Source organism: Poecilia latipinna, unplaced genomic scaffold (assembly GCF_001443285.1).
Source record: "Poecilia latipinna isolate Pla-1442-1.1 unplaced genomic scaffold, P_latipinna-1.0 Scaffold271, whole genome shotgun sequence".
Taxonomy (NCBI): Eukaryota; Metazoa; Chordata; class Actinopteri; order Cyprinodontiformes; family Poeciliidae; genus Poecilia; species Poecilia latipinna.
In genome coordinates, this window is record NW_015112887.1 from 344,388 (window position 1) to 361,962 (window position 17,575).

General features: G+C 39.9%; 1 protein-coding gene across 1 annotated transcript in view; it reads right to left on the reverse strand.

Moving 5' to 3' along the window:
- Window positions 1–575: 575 nt before the first annotated feature.
- The window catches only part of LOC106948084 (fibulin-2-like), a 34,809-nt gene continuing 17,809 nt past the window's right edge, over window positions 576–17,575 (reverse strand). Inside the window, exons 5-17 of the mRNA XM_015033548.1 lie at window positions 14,594–14,774; window positions 12,598–12,810; window positions 11,751–11,861; window positions 9,945–10,046; window positions 8,430–8,561; window positions 6,151–6,288; window positions 5,252–5,392; window positions 4,856–4,984; window positions 3,977–4,102; window positions 3,521–3,637; window positions 3,311–3,439; window positions 2,825–2,948; window positions 576–1,627 (exon numbers count right to left, since the gene is read on the reverse strand). Coding sequence (XP_014889034.1) covers window positions 1,270–1,627; window positions 2,825–2,948; window positions 3,311–3,439; window positions 3,521–3,637; window positions 3,977–4,102; window positions 4,856–4,984; window positions 5,252–5,392; window positions 6,151–6,288; window positions 8,430–8,561; window positions 9,945–10,046; window positions 11,751–11,861; window positions 12,598–12,810; window positions 14,594–14,774 — 2,001 coding nt within the window. The 3' untranslated portion in view covers window positions 576–1,269. The remainder of the gene's footprint in view (window positions 1,628–2,824; window positions 2,949–3,310; window positions 3,440–3,520; window positions 3,638–3,976; window positions 4,103–4,855; window positions 4,985–5,251; window positions 5,393–6,150; window positions 6,289–8,429; window positions 8,562–9,944; window positions 10,047–11,750; window positions 11,862–12,597; window positions 12,811–14,593; window positions 14,775–17,575) is intronic.

Consider the following 17,575-nt stretch of genomic DNA (forward strand, 5'->3'; position numbering starts at 1 on the left):
TTTCCAATTTGCTACTGCACATTCACTTCCCGTTTGTGTAAGATGAAATTTCCTGTCAGTGGCCCTTAAATCTTTGACAGATATGTGTTTAGCTCCTCTTTCGGGGCTCCTTAGTTCTCCGTCTCCTAAAAGGTAGCACTATCTTTTCTTGAAGAGCAGATAAAACAAATTAGAGGAAAGAGACATCAGTCAGTGTGCAGGGCCCTGTCATGAACCGTGCATACCAGAAGTAACATCTCAGTCACTAAAGGGAAGCTATTATCATGAGTCATGTGAAGAGGAAGGACTGTGAAAGAAACTATAATTCATTGAGGTGGACAGAAAACTGATACATGACACAGATTGATATAAATAACCTTTCTGGTAATTACAGCAGCACTAAAAAGTATGTTTAGTTTAGAGATCATTTGCTTCTGTTCATACTTTGTTTTATTTAAGTCTAAATTATACAGAGTAAAGTGCAATACCTTTTCACTCCTGTGGGTGGAAGTGCAACACTTTTTATCTTGTGTTAAGTTCTTAAGCCTTCATTCAGAAGCCTATAAAAATTAATTGGACTTGCAAACATTTCTTTTATAATCCATCATTTATTATCAATGGGTTTCCAGAAAGGTGTGTAATGTGTTAATACGGCAACATACATGTTTTTGATATATATAATGCAGCATATTAGACAATTTATGTGAAAGGATACAGCTTTATTTTTTATAAAACATTATATATATATATATAGATAACATTAAAAAAATTAGTTTGACAGTACATTCCGACTCTCAAGACTTCCTTTTCAATACTTTACTGAAATAATTTCCTAACCTCAGAATTCGAATATGATACATCTACTTGCAAAATATTTAATTAAAGGGATAGACATTTTTCCTTACAAATACGGTAACATTAAATTAAGTTCTTAAACACAACACACAGGCAGCAGTGCACGTTACAAAGTAAGACAAAATGTTAGACTGAGCTGAAATTATCTAGACATAAAAATTAGATTAATCTTAGAGGCACTGAGTTATGCAGAGAACACAATTTGAAAATATGAAATGTAATATAACAATAAAAATCAAAACTGTATGATTTATTGCAGTCTTAATGACAAAAATGACAGGATGTAATCTTTGTAAAATTCTACTTTTCCAGCAACAACTTGCTCAAACGGTTCAAACCCATCACAGCAGAGAACGGCCTTGTTAAATATTGATTGGAAAGGACATGGTTAACTGTATTAACTGTGTTCCATAATGGCCTCACCACAAGCAGTCATTAGAATAAATTTGGCGTGATGAAGATGAAAAGCCTGGCTTGGAAGGTGGCAAATTTCCCCTGCCTCCAAAGTTTCATCTCTACTGTGATCAGAAAATCCCTTGGGCTCTGCACCTGTCGCTGCAGGAACACAGCACCGGTGTAGGCATTCAGTTTCCTGGTGCTGAAGTAGTTTTCCTCATTTCCCTCCGTGATAGTCACAATAACGTTGTCTCCAGAGTAGGCGGGAGCCGGACCGATGCGGAAGATCTGAGCGGGGATGACGATGTTGGACTGGAAGCTGAGGTAGTAGTAGGTGATTCTCTGAGGAGAGTTCTGACACTGGAGGTAGTTGGGACAGCTGATCCGCTCACAACGCCTTCAAGCATCAAAGGAAGGAAGGAAAAAATTTACATGGACGGTGCTGTTGCTCAGTTGTACAGTTCAAAATTTTTAAAATTTATTGTCTGTTTAGGGGTTTTTTTTTTCTCAAACTGTGGGAAAGTGTAGAGTAGCACAAAGTAGTCAGTATGTTACCTACAGTAGCATTCTGAGATCTCATTTTTGAGGATAAGGAGGAGATTTAAGGAAAGCTAATAACTATAAAAGATGATATCACTAATATTTAAAACATGTCAAGTTATTATATTATATATTTAACACTTGCTGGGTCAAACAGTTTAATTAGTGTTAAATATTACGAAGTTATAAACTTTCAACATTCTTAACATTATCGCTCACATTTGGCAAGTCAAGGTAGACTGCTGCCTTCGGTGCAGTCTACCTGCACCGAAGGCAGCATGTCAGTAAACATGTCAGTAAACAGGTTAGTAAACATGTTTACTAACCTGTTTACTGACATGTTTATTAACATGTTTGCTAACATGTTTACTAACCTCTGTTAGTAAACATGATTCTTTGTTTCAATGCAGAAAAATACATTGCTATAAGCTAATATCAGTGATAATTGTCAGCCAAGTCATTGAGAAAAGGAATTTGCAAATCACATTGGCTTCAATGTCTTGCAACTGGAATGTGGTTAAGGTGCTGCCCAAACTGACACAAACATCAAGTAAAACTGATTGTCTGCTGCACAAGCAGTTTTTTAAAACCAAAGTAGAAATTTAAAGAATCCTTTCTCCAATAAATATTTAATATATTTTTTGTGGTACACACAAAAAATTTAAAACAGTCATAAAGAGTCACCTGGCACATGCCCACCGTTGCCTCTTGCACAACAAACCAAAACGTAAAAATAACTTTCCTGTAATTTCACCCGCATCTCTTTCAGTTTCTATTAATTTTTAGAGCTTCAGTTTTGTGGGCGAGGGAAATGTTTAATCTTTAGCCAAGAATTGTCTTAGCTATGCTGAGGGTGCCGGTTTACATTTTGATCACTTTAATGGTGACATTATCTCTACACCTCTTGATACAACCCCGATGAACAAAAACATGAACAAAAACGTAAAAGGACATCCTGCAATACAGAAACAACAAATGTGATCTTTCTATCACTGTCCAACATTTTCTCAATCACAATTGTGAACCGGGACTTTAAATTGTTGCTACAACTTACGTGTCAGTCACTTTGCGGTAGTTTGGTGGACAGTTAAGCGAAAGGCAGCGGTACCCTCCTTGGATGTTGTAGCACTTCTCACCCAGAGAGCAGTTATGAGTCCCTGTGGCGCATTCATCAATATCTAAACCAAGCAGTGAAAGAACAAAATGATTGGCAAAAGTTTTCACTATTGCAGGATAAATCAAAGCAGAAAAACGAAAAAGGTTACCCAGCTGGAAAAAAATAAAATAAAATTAGCAAGATAAGATTTTGAGGCCAATAAAATTTTATAGAGTGTGTAATTATTGTACCACTGTAAGACTACCAATTATTTTTATCTGAGCAGAACCTTCACACCATACTCTGTTAAAAGGTAAATGGGTGCTGTGCATCTTCTAAATTAATTTCAGAGAAGAACTCAGTGAGGCAGACCGGCGCAGAAGTAGCTGCAACACAGTAAATATATTCCAGGTTGGTGTTGGGAGGAGGGATTAAGTCACTTACCCCTGCAAGAGCGTCCATTTGGGGACATGGTGTAGCCATATTCAGGGCAAGCGCACTGGTGACCGCCTGGCGTATTCACACACCTGTAGGCACAAAGGTGGCCAATGCTCTGGGAACATTCATCAATGTCTGAATGACAAGGAAGATTAATTAAATCAAGGTATGAATCTCTCATAAGTCTGGTGTGAATCTGTGGTTTGAAGTGCCCACCTTCGCAGGTGTGTCTATCCTCCCTGAGGTAGTAACCCTTTCTGCAGTAGCATTGGTAGGAGCCATAGATGTTGGCACACTCCTGACTGCACTGGCTAGTCAAACACTCGTTCACATCTGCAGATTGGAGGTTAGAACTCATTAGTGTCACAATTCCACTTGATCAAAGAAACTTCAATGTTTTAATCATCACGTATAAACAAGATGTTGTCATTAAGACAATTATACTTTTGGCTGTGTTTTCGCTTCGAGGCATGGCATATAGTGACACTAATCCAACTAATCAAACTTCCAGAACCAGCTTTACCCTCTAAGCCGCGCCGTTTGTGAACGTACACGAGCTCGCTGTCCGGACATGCATATTTTCACACAAAAAACACAAAAAAAAAAAAAAAAAAAAAAACATGCAGCAACATGCACAAACGCCCAGGCCGACTGACATTAACAAAAACACACCTTCACAGCTCTTGCCATCAGCAGATAAGCGGAAACCAGAGGTGCACGAGCATTCATAGGAGCCCGGGGTGTTCTCACAGGTCTGGGCACACAGACGGCCAGGGTAGCGCCAACACTCGTTTATATCTGAGGGGAGGAAGGACCATCATCATCGTCATCATCATCATCATCATCATACCTTGGAAAAGGGCGCTTCATGCATGTTGGCACCCATATGTGCAGGTGCATGTGTTAAAGACAGAATCTGCATTCTTAGCGTCCTGCACAAAAGTGTGTATGTGTGCTACTCATCTGTCTGCTGATAGTCTAAACACTTGAGTGGAGTGTATTATTGTGAGAATCACAACACAGCGAAACTCGTGCTGGGAGAGAAGCAGCAGCAGCATGGTAAAGAGATGTGATCTGTAATCCACTCGCTTATTCAAGAGGCAGAAGAGTGGGCTGCTTCAGAGCCACAATAATAAACAGCAGGCCCAGAGCAGGCAGAGAATTAAAACGGTCCTCTAGATCTAAAGGGTGAGAGTGAAAAAAAAAAATACAAAGAACTGAAGACAAAAAAAAAAGGGAGAAACAGAATAAGTAGAAACCAGAAAAATCCTGAAGAAGCATTGACGGTGCCTGCTGATGCTGCTCTAGACCTGAAATGCAGTAACTTTAAAACTCATTAGAAACCTGAAACATTCATGTGTCATAATAAGACCGTGAAAAAGTATGAATTTTATTTTCATTTCAACATTAGCAAAAACTTTAAAGAAATTATTGATCACACTTAGGTTAGAGTTGCTCACATAACCTGCAATGCAGTCATCTAAATCTATCATTGAATCTAACATTGAATTGTTGTTCCTTTTGATAAAGCACATATAATGTTCAGCATACCTACGCACATCCTCCTGAACGAATCATACTGGTACCCCGTCCGGCACTCACAACGATATGACCCAGCCATATTGTGGCACAACTGTCCCTCTGCACATCGATGCAGGCCACTCTCACATTCATTCACATCTAGAAGAGATAAAAAAATAAAAAAATACTCATAAAGATGTCAAACTGCCAGTACCCAGGTGCCGAATATGGCAACATTTTAAGATTTCCAGTTTAAATATCATAGAAATGACGATCATCTTCAGTCTTTTTCCAATGTGTGACTATTTCAGTGAAGCGCTCTGCATGTATTCCTGCGAGACAAATCTGTTCTGCTCACATTGACTTTGGGTCTGTATATCAAATCTGATGATTCGTGCATCCTGTGCAAATGACTGCGAATCTTACCAACACATCTGGATCCTTCAGGGCTTGCATGATAACCGCGGCTACATGTTATCTTCCTGTTGCAAATGTATGACCCCGCTGTGTTGATGCAGGTAAATCCTGAACTGCACGGCTGGGTCAGAGTAGTGCACTCATCGATATCTGGTATGGAGATACAGAGAGGGAAAGAGATAAAAGGGAAGAAAAGCAAAAGATGGGAGGAGAACCCTGCAGTCACACAGACCAGGCACGAGAGACCGTGGGCATTGCTTTAGCCACACCGTGCTGTGATATCAAAGCAAACACATCACACAGTCACATTCTCTTGGACAGCTTTGTTGTTGCACTTTCTCCAGTTTGTCATTTCTCAGAGCATTTCTGCTGCAGTCCTTTTATAGAGGCGTCTGTTGCCTTGACATGCCCAAGTTCCTGCCCCTGGGGGCTAATTCCACAGCATCAGTTTGTACTGGAGGAGGACAGAGGATTGGCTTTTATCCACCCCCTCTGCAACCCCTCACAGCTACGTCTCTGATCTCCTGTCTGTGTGGCATTTAACCCCTCTGCCACCGCACCGAAATCGATTCATCTGCATGGCGTACAAACCGTGCATCTTCGTAGACAGTGAGTCATGTGTGGGAAAATTTCGTGGCTGATTCACTCATCGGTTTGCAAATAAGATAAGGGATATCATAATGTTGCATGTCATCAAATTTCAACACAATGCAAATATTTTTTATGTATTTATTTTTTTACTCGACTTTGATCTGTCTGCATTTGTTCAAACTAGAGAGAAATTTATTTGTGAAAGCTTTCGTAAAGCCATGTATTTCTAAAAAAAAAACGTTATTTTCCCCCAGTTTTATTAACTTTTTCATATAATCAGTGACCAATTAATGAAGTGTAAACAAAATCTGTCTTACCTATGCAGTTGAGCAGTACGTCCTGTTTATATCCTGCAGGACAGACAGGTTTGGGGTTGCACCTGAATGAACCGGCTGTGTTCAAGCACACAAGCCCGTCTCCACAGTTGTGATTTCCCATCATGCACTCATCAATGTCTGGGAACAAACAGCGACAAACAAACGAGGGCAGAGAAAATCACTTATTGTAAATAAGTTAAGTAGGTGTAATGCAGCACATTTCCACTGGATGGCACTGTAGTTCAATAGTAAACTGCATGTTTACCATCTTGAAAGCATCTTCTTTGCAAGTCAGTCTAAATCCAATTAAAATACACCAAGTTTTTCTATTATTATTATCTTTTGATGAATACTGCCGATAAGCAAAAACAACAGTGGACCTACGCATCATTCAGTCCTGTTGTTGATAAATGCAAAACTCTCCTCCAGAACAATCCACCACCTGTATCCTGAAAGACTTATGTTTTCTAAATCAATCTTGTCCATCTGCTGTCAATGTGTGAAATGAAACATTTAAATCTTTGAGGACAAAAAGGTTACTATGATTTTGCTTTGGATTCAAGCAGGTTTGCAGGATTTTGGCACAGTAGCAGCTGAAAAGAAGCCCATTAGCTGCACCTTATCTATGAAGACAGGCCTTCACAGATAAGGTTGGTTTTTAGGAGCAGGAAAGTGGGACTGTGCACTTTTCTGTTGACACAAACATGATTCTAAGAACAACAACAAAAAAACGCAAGTTAAAAATGAGTAAGAGAAGAACAGCAACCTCCCTTACAGAGAACGGGCCAACTGAGTAAAATAAAGAAACACAGGTTTGTAATATTTGAATACATTTATCTCTGTTCTAATCATTTTACTCATAGCTCGAATGTTCAAAAATGTTCATAAATATGTAGAAGATTTTGAATTTGAAATTTCCTTATTACACAACATATACATGATAAGGAAATTTGCATTCAATCAATTGTTTCTTTGTTGTAACAATACTTACTGGCAATAAATCTCACACTGCAGGAAAGCGTGTTTGTTTCCCTTTAAATTTAAAAAGGTGCCACATCCACCCTGCTAATACTTAGCATCTCGTTCTGCCAAGCTGATCCATATAGTATTTGGATTTTAAGTCCACTAAGCAGAGTTGCTGACACATTTTTTTATGGGCTCAACCTACACATTCAAGTCTGTGGCTCAACCCAAAACGATATTTTTTTTGAAGAATGTGGCAACATTTAAGGGAAAATACACAACATTAACCTTTTCTCATAAAGGCTTTATAAATCCTCTGAGGAGTTGAAGGTCCGCTACACTGAATGTGATTCAAAATCTTTAAAATAAGACGCCCAGAAACCATCCAGATCAGATGCATCTATTTTTGGCGTGATCTACAATATATCTCAAGATCACAGGTGAAAACCAGAACATGGATGGTCCATTAAAGCTAAAGCTTTTGTGCTGAGTTGTTCCCACTTCTTCAGTATTTTTCCCACTGTGTCTTATTTATTACTCATAGACAAGAAATAAAGACACTTGAACTCTTCTATTTAAAGCAGAGACTTGGGCTTGACTTTGTGCTGGTACATAAAAGGAACTTTAAGACCTTACACTTCAATAGCACCCGCAACAAAATCCCTTGAGTAGTTTGAATAGAACATCTGGCTGGATGGCTGGATAACAAATAACCACAGAGGACTTGTTATAAGAATCAACCTCCATTAGGAGTGAGAATTAGCGGCATCCATGAGTCTGAACCATTGAACCCCGTGTACGGCGGAAAATAGCCCTCATAGTCCATCTGGAACTCCCTCATCATGAAGACCCTTTTCTCATGAGCACCACTGCAGCTTTGGGAATGAGACTTCTGAAAGGTCCCAATTTATGGAGCATGGAAATAATGAGACGTATTGGGAGGATTTCTATTACAATCTCAAGGCTGGGTGCTGCCCACAACGACCACACAGGCAAGCCTTTTAAGAGTTAATAGCAAACAATAACAATTGGGGCGATAAAAAAAAAAAAGTCATCGTTATGCATTCTTGTGTGGGCTGACATTTTAAGTTAAATCATTTGTATATTGGAGGAGAGTTTTTTTTTTATTTTTTTGTTTTTTTGTTTAATGTGCAATGCCTAACTCCCAGGGGAGGTACAGCAGATTATTCTCGAACAATGCACTTTCCTGACATTGTGAACATCCAGCTTTGCAAAATCCCTCCCTTGGTAAAATGGTTACAGTGGGTGGAAGTGAGCCCACCGATGCAGCTCAGTGCTGATAAAGTGAAGAGTACCTTCACAAACGTCGTTGCTGATTTGGTATCCAGGCGGGCAGGTGATCAGTCTCTGACAGACATAACTCCCCCTTGCGTTCACGCAGCGCTCGTTAAGCTGGCAGCCATGTGCAGACAAACACTCATCTATGTCTGCAGGAAGGAATCAAGACGCTTCAGGATACAGACAATGACAGGCGCATAGAACGCAAGAACAAGTAAAACAGATTTAGAGAAAGCAGACAAGAAGATGTACAATAAATGTCAACAACTGCGTGTTCTGAATGTGACAGTCGGCAGTTAGAAACAGATTAAAGAGACAAGTCAGAGCCTCCTTCAGCAGAGAGACAGAAGACAAAGAAACTGAGAATAACATTCATACAATAAGAAATTTGTCACCACTCAGAGCCGCTCTCTGTGCCACTTTCAACAGCCAGCTGATGTGAAGTAGCAGTGGTTATGGCTTAAATCTCATAAGTTTGCCTTAAGAGGCAGCTTGGACAGACACTTCAGTGTTCAGGAGATGCTTGGTTTCTTTCCACCATTATTTGGAGAGGAGAATAACGGTTGCCAAGATGGTGTATCACAGAGCATGGATGACTGGATGGATGATTTTATATTTATTCTGACAAATTGATATGGTCCGATATAAAGCAGTCTTTATAAAAAATAAAAAAAAGCTCTGGCTGTATGTGTAGGGTCGTTCTCTGGCTGCAGGGTGAACTTCTGCTCCTGTCAAGGACAGGTCTGCTTCCACAATTACTTGATAGATGTTTTGCTCAGGTCGGCACACAGCGTTAGCGCTCCGACACATGTTTGCATGTTTTCCAAAGGTTTTGGTTTCCTCTGTCCAGAGGAATTAAAAATTTGAGTTAAATGGATGCACACATGTGAATGTATTTTACAGTAACTCACTGTTGCCCACTGCTGCCTAAGAGGTTCCACTGTGTTGAAAGAACATCCTCAAGACATCAACCAAAAAACGTGGACACCAATGGAACTGTTGAAAGGGACGATAACTGTCAGCATAACCTATTTATAAAGTGGCCTAAGGACAATAAAGTGAATGTTTTTGCCTGAAAAAAATAGTGGGTATGTTTGAGGTGTGTTCGAGTGAAGCAGCCAGAAACCCAGATTCAGTTACACCAGTTCATTGATCAGGAGATGATCAGTCCCTGTCCGCCGCCATTTTTGGTGGAATATAGTGGCTATATATAGCATGCTGCCGTTGAGATAGACTTTGATGATGCCTGGAAAGTTGGAATAATCCATCAATTATAGACAGTTCAGGAACAAGATGAAAACTTCTCCCACGGGGGATTAGAGCCGTATCTCCTCTGCAAATCTTAAGGCACTGATGAGTGAAAGAGACAAATCAGGGTCAGACAGTCTTTGCAGGAATGCTTCCCCAACTGGAAACAAAATTCCTCTGAAGACCGGGGTATGGGGTAATTTTCAGTCTATTGTTCACTTCTGTCACCACAGATTTCCAAATGGAAATACTTTCTGGACTGTTACGACATTTCGGCTCATTACCTTCGCATGAACGTCCATCTGCTCTGAGGGAGAAGCCTAAGGAACAGGAGCACTGTGGCCTTCCTCCCACTGGGGTGCACTGTTGCTCACAGATGCCGTTTCCTTAAAAATATTGAAATATTTTGTGTCACTAGCTTACACAGCAGTTTTGATACAATAGAACACACAAGAGCCTTTGCAGGAGCCTAGAAAGCTTCGCCAGTTCACTCTTAAGCTGCAAAAGCAACATCAAGGTATACTAGCTTAACAAGCTAACTAATAACATGCTTTGATATTCCAACGCTTGGTCCACACTGGAACTGACCTATGACCTTGATGTCATAGAACCTAATTAAGGGTAAGTATCTAAAACTGTAGTATTTCCCTTGAGCTTTTTACCATTTTGTCACAGTACAACCACAAAAGTCAGCATATTTCATCGGGATTTTGTGTGGATGATCAAAACCAAGTGTGCACAATAGGAAAGTCTAGTATGACCCTCACTAAAGTGCAACTAACTGCCATCAAAAGTAACCTGTACTACTAAATGGAGTCCAGCTATGACTGTAGGTTTTCAAAGGCCCATTGGTGAATGAACAGAATAAAGGAAAATATCTGGCATGTCAGGAATAAAGTTCTGTTTTATAACATAGCCCAGTCTAAGGTTATAAAACATCTCCCTATGGATTATGGATTGAACAAAATATAGTAGCTGAGAGATAACTCTGGAAGCGCTGTAGCGATCCAAAGTTCAGCATCGTTTAACAGAAACTATACCCCCACGGTGTAACAAAGTAATAAAAGTTCAGTTTGCAATGTGCCACAAGCCATTTAGGAAGAGAATTTTTAGACATGCAAAGAACAAATGTTTGGCAAAAGAACTAACACTGCATCTCCCCCTGACTATTCCCACTGTGAACCATGAAGGTGGCAGCCGCGTCTTCTTCTTTAGCAAAGAAGTAGAGGGGCTCAAATGTTTCTAAGATTTTCTTTCTCATGTTATGCTTTCACAACATGACAGTTTTAACAAATATGTAAAAAAAAAAAGATTGTTTATAAAAGTTAAAAGGCAAAGTACGTCATGATGTAGAGGTGATAGTGGTGAGAGAAAACCTGAGTGATGAAGATGATGATGATTTAATAAAGAGAGCTCAGGGCACAGTCCAACACAGGTGGCACGGCAGAGAGTTGGCACACAGCTAATTACCAGTAGCAACTGAAAAACTGAGGACTGAATAAGAGAGCTAAACCAACACAGGACTATACAGTTCAACTGTGATGGCAGGCAGACAAATGACATACGACGGATGACAAGGAACACAGACAACAGGTGGGACTAAATACACGGGGAGGGTAATCAAAGAACGAGACACACGTGGGAAGCGATCAACAGGGAAGACGCCGAAACAACAGAAACTCACAGGACAGAAACTGAACACAGAAAAACCTTATAATAAATACACAGAAACACGGATCATGACAAAGTAGGAGCTGAATAAAAATTCACAACGCACTGTTTAGAACCTTATTTGAAAATCAACCTAAAAAAGAAACCATGTACCCTTGTTTGCATTACTTTGTGTTGGTTTATCATAAAATCCCAATAACACACACTGAAGCACGTGGCTGCAATAAGACAAAATGCAATAAAGTTCTATACACTTTTGCAAGTCACTGTATTTGATTTGTGTTTTTTTACACTTCAAGGAAAGAATCGTTTTACGGAAACCTGTGCAGGCTCCTCGGCTGAACGTATTTACTTAGTTTCAAAATAACAAAATTGCTCATTGTGAGCTGCTCCTTCTGTAATTAAGCCAAATGTCTAACCTTCACAGGGGTTGAGTGGGACAGACGGCTGGGTGGGAGGTGGAAGTGGGGAGGTGGTTTCCACTGCTGCCTGATGAAACTCCTTCAGTCTGTTCTCCTCATCCGTGCTCTCTGCACAAACATGAGCAAAGACAGAAAAAGAGAAATAAACGTAATTGCAATCACTAATCCCAACCCCCTGTCCTGTACTGCGGTCTTAGTTACAGACTTGTCAAATAATTGCATTTAAATCCAATAATGTGAGAAAAGTGGCTACGGATGGAAGTTGTCACACCACTGGAGGTGAAACAGGAATAAACACTGCCTTCAGACAAACATTTGGGTTTATTAGTAAGCTCCATACCTCACTGTAATTTGCTGAGAGCTCCGGCATTAGTATCCTGTTGAGACAGGCTTGTGTTGCTGATTAAAGTCTGCTCTGTTGCAAAGTAGCTGAAAATACCTCTTAACTGTTCATCCGAGCAGACACGTCAGTTTTTTTTTTTTTTTTTTGGCTTCAGCAAAGAAGTGAGGACAAAAATGAAAAGAAGAAGAAGAAGAAGAAAAAAAAAAAGAAACAGTGTTGAAATGCCTTTTGACAGCAGAAAAAAAGATGTGAGTAAGATCCAGGAACAGGATGGAAGTATAAAAATAGAATAATTGTTATTAGGCCCTGCAGAAAGGAAGGAAACCAAATAGGTCAGAAAAATAAAACACAATGACAGATGGGGTCTTTCTGACATGCATACGAGCCGGGGCGTAAATCTCACTTTAAAGAGTAAATGACACAGAAGGCTGCTTCCGCTTTGTGTGTTTGCGCCACTGGAAAATGTCAGAGACAAACCACGACTTGTGGTCTTCGTTTCACCTCGCGCGCAAGTGGACGCGTCCTCCTGCAGCACGTAGCCGGGGTAGCACTCGCAGCGGAAAGAGCCGGGCGTGTTGACGCATCTCTGGTTGCAGATGCTGCTCCCGTATTTCAGGCACTCATCCCTGTCCTCGACGGGCCCCTCGACGGCGTTCTCACCATCCCGCTCCTCGCCGATGGAGAAGGCCTCTTTAGGATACAGGCTGTCTGAGACTGGAGCACAAGGATAATTTAATGTTTGAGTGGCCTTTCAGAACATACAGGTGCGCCTCGGTAATTTAGAGTATATCGTTGAAAGGGCATTTTAATTCAGTATTTCAATTCAGAAAGAAATATATATGTGGCATATAGCTTCATTATACAGAGTTATGCATCTGAAGTGTTTATTTCGGTTCGTTTTGATGATCATGGATTACAGCTAATGAAAACCTAAGAATCAGCTTCTGAGAAAATAAAAAATGAAAGAAGGGATTTTTTTTTTATTATTATTATTCCAAAAATGATGGCCTCCTGGAAAGTATTTCTATGCACCGTTCAGTAGTAGAACGTAATACTCTGAGTTTGTTTTGCATAAATTCCTTTATTAATACAATGATGTACAGTGACGATCAGGTGTAAAGGAAGCCCAGGTTGCTTGAATAGTAGCCTTCAGCTCTTCTGCATTTTTGGCTGTGTTGCCTCACGTCTGCTTTATCTGCTCTTTATCTCCCCACTTTATAGATTCTCTTTGGGGCTCAGGTCAGACAAGTTTGCTGGCCATCGAAGCAAAATGACAGCATGGTAATTAAAGCAGATAATGGCGCTTTGGCAGAGTGGGATCAGCATCTCCATAAAGCTCATCAGCAAAGGTATTTTTAAGATCTTCTTTTAAACAGCTCTTCTGACTTTGGGTTTGAGCAAACAGCAGCATGATGACATGGCTCCACAGATCATCACCGACTATATCACACTGGACCTCAAGCAGCTTGGATTCTGTAAGATAAAGTCTTCCTCCAGACTTTATTATCTTTATTTCACCAAAAAAATGCAAAACCCAGTCTGAGTTTATTCCTTTCTTCTCCCTATCCAAGGCAGGATGCTTCAGATACTGTCTTTGGTGATGGTGCAGACCATGACAGGCTGTCCTAAACCTGCAGGTGTTTTGTGTTACTTACCATATTTTATTCAGTTCCCTGTATTTATTACTGTTGAAAGTTACTGCTTCTGTTCTGTTCAAAGATCTTACTTTCATTAAAAAAAACACTAATTTATCTCTGTATTTGAGTCTCTGCAAGCCACACACATCACCTGAGTGTCAAGGCTGTGGGGAACCTTTTCAAATGCATGTTTTCCTTCCATCTAATTGTCCAAAAACATAAATATAATGAACCAGTAAATATTTTATTACAAACACACAGAGATAGTTTTTGTATTATATTTAATATTTTACTCCATTTTATTTTTTTTATTTTTATTTTTTTACAGAATAGAGCAAACCAACTCAAAACAATTCACATCCAATGTAAGCTCCACAGCAATAATGAGAGCAGTTTGCTCTAAAAACCTGTTGCTCTGTCTCTGATTCCTTCATAAATCAACTTGCTGCTGGGTGAGCAAAACTTTTGGCATGAATAATAAATCCAAACGATCCTCTCAGTGAAATATTCCTTATCGCCCTTGACCACAAGGCAGAAAATGTTTCACTTTGAATATGAGATGAGCCAAAATTTTCAGCTTGCTGAAGCCAACTCAATTTACAGCTGCACAACTTCCAACAAAATGCAGCGGGTTACTGGAAAAGCGCCACATACAAGGCCCAGCAGCCCGGGTGACGGTGCATCTCCAAGAATTACAGCACACAGGGTGAGCGAGGCTATTAGGTGCAGCGGGGTGAAAGGACTGTGCTCATTTTAACAACCATTTTAAGGTTAATTCATTATTCTTCCTAATAAGCAGGACACAGTACTTTAGGCTGCATTTAAGACTTTGCATCACCACATTTGTCAGCTTGCGTTACCTTTTACTGGGGGCAGAGTTGGGTCCAGAGCAGGCCTGTCTCTGACAGTCTGTGTCCCCTCAGCCTGCTTGCAGCAGTTTAGAAAGACGTGCCGGCAGTGGAGACCCAGGTACTGGTGAGCTTCACAGCGATGACCAGCTCTGTGGAACTGCAGCCCGAGAAAGCAGCAGCTGCAGCACTCCTGAAGTTCACACAGACCAGGCTTTAATCACGCAGTGTTCAGAGGTTGTTGTTTTTTTTTTAAAGTTATTTACACAAATAAATCATAGACATATTTCATCTAATGCATTAAGACTTGTGGTCCATATTGTATGCTAGATTAGAAAACCTTCCTTTAATGACACAATAGACGGGCTGGATCTCTTTTTTGGACTTCTGTGACTGGCTGCTCAAACTTCTGAACAGACCACAAACACACGCAGTCATGTTTATAAAATGTTGCATCTAAGCACCACATTTTTAATGAGATGTTTATCATGGCGATCATTAAATTCTGGGCAGCAAGTGGTCGGCCACAAAGGGACCAGCTTTCTGTCATCGTTTGCCAATCCGTGTTTATTGTGACTGCTTTTCATCATGAATTTCCTGTTTCCCCCTAAATACGTTTTGAACCGTCTAAGTGTATTCCAGGGTTTTGCCTTTACACCTCGCAATTGACATTTATAAATATTGCTCTGTTAATATTTTATTTCAGGGGCCCTGGTTTTATTAAACTCCTTATTATAAATTCTGTGAAACTGCCCGCCTGCCTACAGATAAATCTGACTGCAGCATTCTGCATTTGGATTCTCCATTTTTCTTTTTGAATCAGAAAACATCTAATACCCTAAAACCTATTTGCCCTTGGGATGTTAATGGCAACAAAACTGAACTGAACAGCAATATTTGATTATTGAGACTTAAATTTCCTGGACATGGTGAGTTACCGACAGATTCTGTTTTTAGAAGCATGAAAACATGTTGGTTCCCAAAGCTTTGTGTTGATAATAACTGATTTCAATCTGTCTGTGTCTCTAAATTTACTTTATAGCTGATGCAGCATTCATTTGACCCAGCTCCTCTGTGTTAACCACACCTCTCCATCATTTTGCTTCATTAGGAATCTTCCTTTGCTCCTGCTGTGACAAAGTGTTTCCTGATGTGTTCATTTTAATGGTTGTTAATTGCTCAGTTCTTTTTGAAGATGCCCCCCAGGCTAAAAAGGCAATATGCATAACGTGACATTTATGGTTACCTGGGGATCATTTCTCTATATTTTCTTGATTACGTATCTTCCCCCAATATGTAGTTGCCATTCTGCATCCAATTCAACCAAAAATTGAAATGAATCTGCGGTGCTTTGCAGTTGCTGTGCAGCAAACAGGCCCGGAGTGTTTCTGCATGTAGTTTGCATGATTTGTTTATCACAAAATGTTCCAATGAAGTGCTGGAAGTTTGGGATTACAATGCGGGAAAAATGTGTATTTAAGTTTTTTTACATTTAAAAAAAAAAAAAAAAGCTGTAAATTTCCCCTTTTCCACAATTTCATTATTTATGATACATACACAGACAATAAACTGTTGAGAAGAATATTGTGTCTATCGTCAAATTTCTGGCAAAGAGAAGACTGGCTTTTACAGACCACCGTAACGATGTTTTTGGCAGGACTGATAACTGGAATCAGGTATATTCTGGAGTCAGTCAGTAGTTTGATTCTTTATGGAAATGCAGGTGCATGGAACACCTTCATATCTATCTTCCAAAATATGTGAGGAGTTTATTTAGAAGACTCGTATTCAAGTGAAGTAAAAATGTCAAAACACTTCCGAGTCGGTGCCAGATGTGGTACATGTTGATCAGCTTCTGTTTATCCTATGTGTCACCTGGAAGACACTCTCAGGATCACTTTGTGAAGTCTCTACTAATTGAAAGTCATACAAAGTAAGCTTTACGTCTGTACTCAAGGTTTTGGAAGAGATTATGATTGACACTGCAAACTGCACAGGAGGCAATGGTATGATAATGCTGCCAACATGCCTGGTGTATAAGAAATGCATAAACAAAATCAACCTCCTAAACATGTTTGCTGCACACACTGTGAGTTTGGTTGGAGTTGTTGTTGACTGATGTTTTGAGACAGCTTATTTATTTATTTATTTATTTATTTATTTATTTATTTATTTATTTTCCAGTTTGTGTGTAACCTATTTAACTTCTGCTCCAACTCGACACCAAGGTGGTAGGCGGTGACAGATGAACTGCAGCCGATTGAAAACAGGCACAGTGAAACCCTGGAGCCTCTTTGCAACACTAGATGGCCTGCACATGCAGATGTCACACTTAGCTACGTAAACATTCAAAAATAGTGTCATGTTGTAAATGACACTAATCAAAATGTAGCAACCAGAAATGAAGCAAGATCGCATAACGAAAAAAAAAATGGGCAGGCTTGAAACAGCCTTCCATGTGAACGTTGTGGCGTTGCATTCCCTAGGGTTTTGAAAAAGAAAGCATTGCCTTGCAAGGCTGCCAACCTGGACCTGGGTAAAGCTGTGGATTTGGTGGGATCCTTGTGGGACTGAGAGACCACCTTAACAAGTTTGAGTCTCAAGCCAAGTGGCTGTCTCCAACAGTTTCACAAGTTTACAGAGTTATCACTCAAAGACCAAAAACTCACAAAAGCATTTTTGGGAAAAAGCACCACCTGAGATTTTGAATTATCAGCTCACCAGTGTTTTTTTTTTTTTTTTTTTTTTGTTTTTTTTTGATGGTTGTTGAAAGAAACTGATCACAGGTACACTGCACATGATGATCTCAGTAACACATTTGACTTCCTGAACAAGTTCTCTAATGTCACAGTACTAGAGCTAAGAAACAAGGCCATTAATCTCCACTTTAAATATTCAGCTGACATGGAGCTGGAGTTTGGGGAAGCGACTGTCCAATGTATTCATGGTAAAGGCATCACATTCATTCCATTTTGCTTTTACAGCAAATTATAT